General features: G+C 51.5%; 1 protein-coding gene across 1 annotated transcript in view; it reads right to left on the bottom strand.

Moving 5' to 3' along the window:
* The window catches only part of TTLL1 (tubulin tyrosine ligase like 1), a 43339-nt gene that overhangs the window by 8945 nt on the left and 24761 nt on the right, over window positions 1–9633 (bottom strand). Inside the window, exons 8-9 of the mRNA XM_025399208.1 lie at window positions 7198–7341; window positions 4307–4393 (exon numbers count right to left, since the gene is read on the bottom strand). Of these exons, the coding sequence (XP_025254993.1) occupies window positions 4307–4393; window positions 7198–7341 (231 nt within the window). The remainder of the gene's footprint in view (window positions 1–4306; window positions 4394–7197; window positions 7342–9633) is intronic.

The following is a 9633-nucleotide window of genomic DNA, read 5'->3' as shown; positions in this document are numbered from 1 at the left end:
AAAAAAAAAAAAAAAAAAAAAAAATTCTCCTGCCTCAGCCTCCTGAGTAGCTGGGATTACAGGCGTCCACCACCACGCCCGGCTAATATTTGTATTTTTAGTACAGACAGGGTTTCACCATGTTGGTCAGGCTGGTCTCGAACCCCTGACCTCAGGGGATCTGCCTGCCTTGGCCTCCCAAAGTGCTGGGGTTACAGGTGTGAGCCACTGTGCCCGGCCAGTCACTACTTATTTACTCACATTTTAGGCACAGTTCTAATGACCTCGGTTAGTTGTTTCAGGTCATGGGGGATTAGAGGGAGCAAATCTGTAAGCTGTTCAGGTTTCTCCCAGTCAGACTGCCTGTCTATGCTGCTAGCAGGGTACCGAATATGTACTGTGCCAAAGAATTGCACAGATCTCATTGTCCTCAAAATGACCACTGTAATATACCATAATACTGTAATTCTTATTATGAACACATGAAGACTAAGAATTGTTATTAGGGGCCAGGCATGGTGGCTCACGCCTGTAATCCTAGTACTTTGGGAGGCTGAGGCAGGTGGATCACGAGGTCAAGAGTTTGAGACCAGCCTGGCCAACATGGTGAAACCCCATCTCTACTAAAAATTTAAAAAAATGAGCCAAGCGTGGTGGCAGGCACCTGTAATCCCAGCTACTCGGGAGGCTGAGACGGGAGAATCGCTTAAACCCAGGAGGTGGAGGTTGCAGTGAGCCGAGATCGCACCACTGCACTCCAGCCTGGGCGACAGAGTGAGACTCCGTCTCAAAAAAAAAAAAAAAACACACAAAAAAAAGAATTGTTTTAGGCTGTGTGCAGTGGCTCACAACTATAACCCCAGCACTTTGGGAGGCTGAGGTGGAAGGATCGCTTGAAGTTAGGAGTTCGAGACTAGCCTAGGCAACACAGCAAGACCCCATCTCTACAAAAAAGAATAAAAAATTAGCTGGGAAGAGTGGCACACACCTCTAGTCCCAGCTACACAGGAGGCTGAGGTGAGATGATCACTTGAGCCCAGGAGTTCAAGGCTGCGGCGAGCAATGATGGTGACATTGCACTCCAGCCTGGACCACAGAGCGAGACTTGGTCTCTTAAAAACAAAAAACAAACCAAAAAAAACAACCCAGGCCAGGCGTGGTGGCTCAAGCCTGTAATCCCAGCACTTTGGGAGGCTGCAGTGGGCGGATCACTTGAGGTCCGGAGTTTGAGACCAGCCTGACCAACATGGTAAAACCCCATCTCTACTAAAAATACAAAAGTTAGCCAGGCGTGGTGGCAGTTACCTATAATCCCAGTTACTTGGGAGGCTGAGGCACGAGAATTGCTTGAACTCAGGAGGTGGAGGTTGGCAGTGAGCTGAGATCATGCCACTGCACTCCAGCCTGGCCGACAAGGCAGGACTCTGTCTCAAAAAAAAGAAATAAAAATAAAAATAAAAAATACCCAAAACACTAGGGTCTGCAAAAGAGGGGAGAGAGAAGAAGGCGGCGAGGGTTTAAATACTCCCTATTGAATACTATGTTCACTATTTGGGTGACGGGTTCAAGAGAAGCCCAAAGCCCAGCATTCTGCAATATATCCATGTAACAAACCTGGATATGTGCCCCCTAAAACGAAAAAAAAAAAAGGCTGGGAGCAGTTGCTCACACTTGTAATTCCAGCACTTTGGGAAGCCAAGGCAGGAGGATCACTTGAGCCCAGGAGTTCAAAACCAGCTTAGGCGGCTGGGCGTGGTGGCTCACGCCTGTAATCCCAGCACTTTGAGAGGCCAAGATGGGCGGATCACCTGAGGTCAGGAGTTCGAGACCAGCCTGACCAACATGGAGAAACCCTGTCTCTACTAAAAATACAAAATTAGCCAGGCATGGTGGCTCATGCCTGTAATCCCAGCTACTCTGCAGGCTGAGGCGGGAGAATCGCTTGAACCCAGGAGGTAGAAGTTGTGGTGAGCCAAGATGGCGCCATTGCACTCCAGTCTGGGCAACAAGAGTGAAATTCCATCTCAAAAAACAAACAACAAACAAATAAAAAACACACAAAAAAACTCCAGCTTAAGCAGCATAGTGAGACCCCATCTCTAAAAAAAAAAAAAAAAAAAAAAATTAGCCAGGCATGGTGGCGCATGCCTGTAATCCCAGCTACTTGGGAGGCTGAGGCAGGAGAATCACTTAAGTCCAGAAGCTGGAGGCTGCAGTGAGCTATGATTATGCCATTGCCTCCAGCCTAGGCCACAGAGTGGGACCCTGTCTCGAGACAGAAAAAAAAAAAGGAAAAAAAAAGGAAAAAAAAAGAATTGTTGGCCAGGCATGGTGGCTCATGCCTGTCCTCTTAGCACTTTGGGAGGCCAAGGCAGGCAGATTGCCTGAGCACTCAGGGGTTTGAGACCAGCCTAGGTAACATGGTGAAACCCTGTCTCTGCTAAAATACAAAAAATTAGCCGGGGGTGGCAGCATGCACCCGTAGTCCCAGCTACTTAGGAGGCTGAGGCAGGAGAATTGCTTGAACCTAAGAGGCAGAGGTTGCAGTGAGCCAAGATTGCGCAATTGTACTCCAGCCTAGGCGACAGAGTGAGACTCCGTCTCAAAAAAACAAAAACAAAACAAAACAAAACAAAAAAACAGAATTGTTATTAAGAAGTAGGGCCAGGTGCAGTGGCTCACACCTGTAATCCCAGCACTTTGGGAGGCTGAGGCGGGCAGATCACAAGGTCAGGAGTTCGAGACCAGCCTGACCAACATGGTGAAACCCCGTCTCTACTAAAAATACAAAAATTAGCTGGGCATGATGGCACAAGCCTGTAATCCCAGCTACTCAGGAGGTTGAGGCAGGAGAATTGCTTAAACCCAGGAGGCGGAGGTTGCAGTGAGCCGAGATTGTGCCACTGTACTCCAGCCTGGTGACAGAGCGAGACTCCAGCTCAAAAAAAGAAAAAAAAAAAAGTAATGTTCACAATTAAGATTATAGTTCATGCAGGAGAGACTTCCATTCACGTTACTCTATTTTTTTGTTTGTTTGGTTTGTTTTCTTTTTTTTGAGACAAAGTCTCCCCTCTGTCACCCAGGTTGGAATGCAGTGGCGCGTGGCGCGATCTCAGCTCACTGCAACCTCAGCCTCCCAAGTTCAAGCGATTCTCCTGCCTCAGCCTCTCCAGTAGCTGGGATTACAGGTGCGCACCACCACACCTGGCCAATTTTTTTATTTTTAGTAGAGGCGGCATTTTGCCATGTTGGCCAGGCTGGTCTTGAATTCCTGACCTCAGGTGATCCACCCGCCTCAGCCTCCCAAAGTGCTGGGATTAAAGGAGTGAGCCACCGCGCCCGGCCTCAAGTTATTCTGTTTAACATGGAGGACAAGAAAGTACAAACACTGACGATCTATTCCCGGCTCACACACACAGCTTTGGCGGCATAAGGAGTTGCCTGGAAAATGCCACGATGGAACCAGCTCACTTGGCTTTTCCAGCAGCTTCCTGCAGGGGTTCCCATGACTCTACCCACAGGGAACCACGCCCTACAACCTGCTATTGTGGACTCAGGTGTCCTGGCTCAAAATGTGACCGAGATGAAGGGCCCAAGCAGTGCACTGGCAAATGAACTTGGTCGGGAGGCCATGCGGGGAGATGAACCAATAACCAATAGAGCCGGAGTTCTTTTGTCCCCTCGGAGGCCTGAAGTTCCTCCTCCTGGCTCCAGGGCAACAGTTGGGCAAGGTGGGTTTGAAGCTGGGGCCTCTGATAAGTGTGCCAGCGCCCACTGTGGCTGAGGTCGCGCCAGCCAGGCTTGGTGTCAGGAGGCAGTGCTAAATAGACAGCCACCATGACATCCTCTCCACCCACTGAAAGAGGCAGAGGCCACTTCCAAACTCGACCTTCATAGATGCTGAAGAACAGCAGAGGCGTTCCTTCCCTCAGGAGCGTGCTCCTGCTGGCCAAGGGCTGCCAAGGTTGTGAGCTGCTTTCCTAGACGGGAACACTGTCATCCATGAGGGCAGGGGAGGACCCGGGGGACAGGGTGCAGGACTGAGGGAGGATGGACTGGCCCAGAGGCACCCGGGAGGTGTCGTCACCACCAAGTTCACGTGAGATGCGCCACAGCTCCCTGTCGTGGGCTGGGCTCCGGGAGGGGAGCAGTGCAGGAATGTGCTTATAATTTAACTATCAGCAAACCATCAAACCTGAACATCGGTCCCTTTCCTGCCTGGCCTGAGAAACATCCAGGGCCTGGGGGTCCGCTGGGCCCGAGTCGGGGCAGAAGCATGTCAGGGGTGGTGTGTGGTGTGACCGGGTGTGGGTGCTCCCGTGGTTACCTCGATCAGCCAGGGCTTCAGCTTGTCGTCAATGATGATGTCATAGCCATAGCATTCAAAGCAGTGCTTGTCATTGTTCATCACCGGCTGGAGAGAGAGTGACCAGTGGGTGACATGGCCAGCATCGAAGGGCGCAGCCGAGACCAACGCCTCAGAAACAAGCAGGATCATCCCACGGTCCCGACCTCCCACAGCAAGGGTTCCCACCCTCCACCACAAATGCTTCCTTCCCTCCTCTCCCTCTTCCTCCCGCAGAGCTCAGAGACTGGACACTTTCATCAGCCTGATAGAGGGAACTGATGGAACCATAACGGGCATCTCTGCATCTCACTCATCAGAGGCTTGACTAGCACCCAACCCCTCTGCCAGCGTGACACTGTCATCAGAGTGGACGGGTGTCCAGCTCCAAGCCCAGAACCTGCAGTGAAGGTCTGTGCAGGCTTATCACAGACAAACACAAACTGTCCCCCAGGCTGCCTGTCACCCCTTCCCAGGCCCTTAGGGATCCGGGTGCCAGACTATTAACCTCTGTTCCCAGTGACAAAAGTAAATCCATTTATATACAAATTTTTGAATTTCCTTTGTAATTTTTGATTCCGTTTCACCTAGATACACATTAGATTAACTGTTCTCCAGATACATAAATAACATCACCTGAGGCTGGGTGCGGTGGCTCATGCCCGTAATCCCAGCACTTTGGGAGGCCAGGGTGAGAGGATCACTTGATCCCAGGAGTTTGAGACCAGCCTGGGTAACACAGTGAGACCCCCGCCTCTACAAGAAATAAAACATTTAGCTGGGTGTGGTGGTATGTGCCTGCAGTCCCAGCTACTCGGGACGGCTGGAGGCTGGGAGGAAGAAGAGTGCCATGAGGAGTGGTGGCGTGCAGTGAGCCATGAACACGCCACTACACTCCAGTCTGGGTGACACAGCAAGAATCTGTCACTTCAAACAAACAAACAAACAAAAGAAACCTGGCTGGGTGCAGTGGCTGATATCTGTAATCCCAGCACTTTGGGAGGCTGAGGCGGTGGATCACCTGAGGTCGGGAGTTCGAGACCAGCCTGGCCAACATGGTGAAACCCCGTCTCTACTAAAAATACAAAAAATTAGCGGCGTGTGGTGGTTCGTGCCTGTAATCCCAGCTACTCGGGAGGCTGAGACAGGAGAATCGCTTGTACCTGGGAGGCGGAGCTTGCAGTGAGCCGAGATCGCACCACTGTACTCCAGCCTGGGTGACAGAGTGAGACTCTGTCTCACAAAAAAAAAAAAAAAAAGCAGGTCTTGGCCAGGTGCAGAGGCTCACATCTGTAATCCCAGCACCTTGGGAAGCCGAGGTGGGGAGATCATGAGGTCAGGAGATCGAGAGCAGCCTGGCCAATATGGTGAAACTCTGTCTATATTAAAAATACAAAAATTAGCTGGGCGTTGTGGCACATGCCTGTAATCCCAGGAACTTGGGAGGCTGAGGCAGGAGAATCGCTTGAACCAGGGAATTGGAGGTTGCAGTGGGCCAAGATTGTGCCACTGCATTTCAGCCTGGGTGACAGAATGAGACTCTGCCTCAAAAACAAAAACAAAACAAAACAAAAAATAGGGTCTTGCTTTGTTACCACAAGTCTCAAACTTGTGGGCTTACGTGATCCTCCACCTCGGCCTCTCAAAGTCCTGGGATTACAGGCGTGAGCCACAGTGCCCGGCCCGGGAAATACTAATAGTAGCCAGCTTGCTGGTGCTCAAATGTTCGTTTCTCTCCTCTTCCTTGAAAATAGATGTGCACCTGCTTTAACACTGTAAAGCAAAACACAAATGCCAACTGCAAACCAGCAAATAAACAAAAAATGAGAAGATAAAAAAAAAGAAGAGGCATGCTATTTCCAGTACAAAATATCTATGAAATACTAAAGTCAGGACATCTACAGACAAAAGGCTGCTGGAAGTGCATCTCCAATATATCACTTTATGTCAAAATAGTTATTATTGACTTAGTGGGTATAAGAGGAGTGAAGGGGCCGGGGCCTGTGGCTACACCTGAGAGGCTAGCCCAGCTCACCCCAGGGCGGCACTGGGCTGGAAGCTGGCCCCTTTCTCTCCCCGAAAAAACCGCAGCCTCTGGCAGACGTGCAGGCGGCAAGAACATCAAAACAGGCTTTTTTTTTTTTTTTTTTTTTTTTTTTTGAGACAGAGTTTTGCTCTTGTTGCCCAGACTGGAGCGCAATCTTGAAGACAGAGTTTCCGTCTTGGCGCCCAGGCTGGAGTGCAATGGCGCGATCTTGCCTCATTGCAACCTCCGCCTCCCGGATTCAAGCAATTCTCCTGCCTCAGCTTCCTGAGTAGCTGGGATTACAGGTGCGCACCACCATGCCCAGATAATTTTTTGTGTTTTTAGTAGAGATATGGTTTCACCATGGCCAGGCTGGTCTTGAACTTCTGACCTCAGGTGATCCGCCCACCTCAGCCTCTCAGTGCTGGGATTACAGGCATGAGCCAATGTGCCCGGCCTGTTCTTTGTTTTTTGAGACAGAGTCTCACTCTATCACCCAGGCTGGAGCGCAGTGGTCTGATCTCCGCTCACTGAAACCTCCACCTCCTGGATTCAAGCGATTCTCCTGCCTCAGCCTCCCAAGTAGCTGGGATTACACGTGCATGCCACCACGCCTGGCTAATTTTTGTACTTTAAGTAGAGACAGGGTTTCACCATGTATGTGGGCCAGACTAGTCTCAAACTTCTGACCTCAGGTGGTCTGCCTGCCTCAGCCTCCCAAAATGCCGGGATTACAGGCGTGAGCCACTGTGCACAGCTGAAAACAGGTATTTGTAACAAGAACAGCAAGCCCCCCGACTCCCAAACATGCCCTGGGAGCTGGCTCCCCCGCCCACAGCAAACTCACCGCCACAGCCTTCAAGGACTGCACGATGATCCAATGGATCTCGTCGAACAGCTTGCTGGTCACCTCCTTGCCGCGGGTGCTCTCCAGGTACAGCCGCAGGTTGCTCACTGTCCACTTGCCCCCATGGATGTGGTTGTAGTCCTCCTGGTGACAGGAAAGCGAGCAGGCATCCCTCAGGTTATGCACCCCAGAGGAACCCCGTGGAACCGTTGCATCCCCCAAGCATTTCTGGAGTGCCCCCTGGGTGTGGGCATGCAGCAACAAGGCAAACGTCTGGACCCTTACCCCAGGGAGATCTGGGCCAGCTATTTTCCATTTTGTTTTAAGATAGGGTCTCACTCCGTCCCCCAAGCTGGAGTGCAATGGCATGACTTTGGTGTACTGCAGCCTTGACCTTTTGAGCTTAAGCGAGCCTCTCACCTCAGCCTCCCAAGTAGCTGGGACTACAGGCACGTGCCACCATGCCTGGCTGATTTTTAAATTTTTTTAGAGAAGAGGTCTCACTATGTTGCCCGGACTGGTCGTGAACTCCTGGCCTCAAGCGATCCTCCTGCCTTGGCCTCCCAAAGTGTTGGGATTACAGGCATGAGCCACTGTGCCTGGCTGCCTGGGCCTCCTATTATGTGGGGTTTTTTTTCTTTTGAGATAGAGTCTCACTCTGTCGCCCAGGCTGGAGTGCAACGGCATGATCTCGGCTCATTGCACTGTGAGTCACCGTCCTGGCCTTACGTGGGTATTTTTAAATGCTCATCTCCCTAAGACTCTCGGGCTTAATCATTTATGCCTCACAGCACAGGCTGTGGAGTGCTGCCGGGATACCCTTCAAGACCAAGGCACTCGTTCTTCCAGCTGAGACCCACCCTCACTGGGAGTGCCCTTGGCTTGAGGGAGCTGCCTAATCCAGGGTGAAAGCCTTCCCCAAGGGCAACAGCATACCATGTCTGGCTGACGCCATGTGTCAGGCCCTGCTCCCTCCAGGACAGCCCTGCAGGGCCACCCCCGCTCCACAGCACCCCGGGGTGGGCGGAGGCCTCCATTGCAGCAACATCAGCTTGCTGACTTCTACCTCAGTTTTTCCTTTGGAAGCCAGCCTAAGACGCGCCTGGGCTGCACACTGCAGTGTAAAAGCACCACACCCATAACTCTCCAACAACCTTGAGAAGCTGCCATTATCATTCCATTTCACAGAGGAGGCCGGGCTCAGAGAAGCAGTTACTTGGCCGAGCTTTCCTCCTGGGCTGGGATGGGGCTGGGCCCCCAGCCCACATGTTCTGAGCCAGTTCTGAGCTCTTCCTGTTTTGCCATCCCTGAAAATTAATTCCCCATACAATGCTTGCCTTTGAAGGCAAAGGGCTAGAAAATACCCAAATGTATTACATTGTTAGGAGACTGTAATTTCATTTTCTAAGTATAAAGTGAGAACCATGAACTAAAACAAAATCAGCCTACTAACTGCTCGAGCAAACATCACTGACTCAAAGCAGATAAAAGGAGAATTAACCACATTTTAAAAGACAGTCCAGGCCGGGCGCGGTGGCTCAAGCCTGTAATCCCAGCACTTTGGGAGGCCGAGACGGGCGGATTACGAGGCCAGGAGATCGAGACCATCCTGGCTAACACAGTGAAACCCCGTCTCTACTAAAAAAATACAAAAAACTAGCCGGGCGAGGTGGCGGGCGCCTGTAGTCCCAGCTACTTGGGAGGCTGAGGCAGGAGAATGGCGTGAACCCGGGAGGCGGAGCTTGCAGTGAGCTGAGATCCGGCCACTGCACTCCAGCCTGGGCGACAGAGTGAGACTCTGTCTCAAAAAAAAAAAAAAAAAAAAAAAGACAGTCCAGGCATGGTGGCTCACATCTGTAATCCCAGCACTTTGAGAAGCCAAGGTGAGAGGATCACCTGAGGTCAGGAGTTCGAGACCAGCCTGGCCAACGTGGTGAAACCTCATCTCTACTAAAAACCCCAGTCAGGTGTGGTGGTACGCACCTATAACCCCAGTTACTCGGGGGGCTGAGGCAGGAGAATCACTTGAACCCGAGAGGCGGAGGGTGCAGTGAGCCGAGATCACGCCACTGCACTCCAGCCTGGGTGACAGAGCAAGACTCTGTCTAAAAAAACTAATAATAATAGGCCGGGCGCGGTGGCTCAAGCCTGTAATCCCAGCACTTTGGGAGGCCGAGACGGGCGGATCACGAGGTCAGGAGTTCGAGACCATCCTGGCTAACACGGTGAAACCCCGTCTCTACTAAAAAATACGAAAAACTAGCCGGGCGAGGTGGCAGGCGCCTGTAGTCCCGGCTACTCGGGAGGCTGAGGCAGGAGAATAGCGTAAAAACCCGGGAGGCGGAGCTTGCAGTGAGCTGAGATCCGGCCACTGCACTCCAGCCTGGGCGACACAGCGAGACTCTGTCTCAAAAAAAAAAAAAAAAAAAAAAAACC

This window comes from Theropithecus gelada, chromosome 10 (genome assembly GCF_003255815.1).
Source record: "Theropithecus gelada isolate Dixy chromosome 10, Tgel_1.0, whole genome shotgun sequence".
Classification (NCBI taxonomy): Eukaryota; Metazoa; Chordata; class Mammalia; order Primates; family Cercopithecidae; genus Theropithecus; species Theropithecus gelada.
The sequence above is the reverse complement of the archived record's forward strand: the minus strand, read 5'-3'. Positions and strand labels throughout refer to the sequence as shown.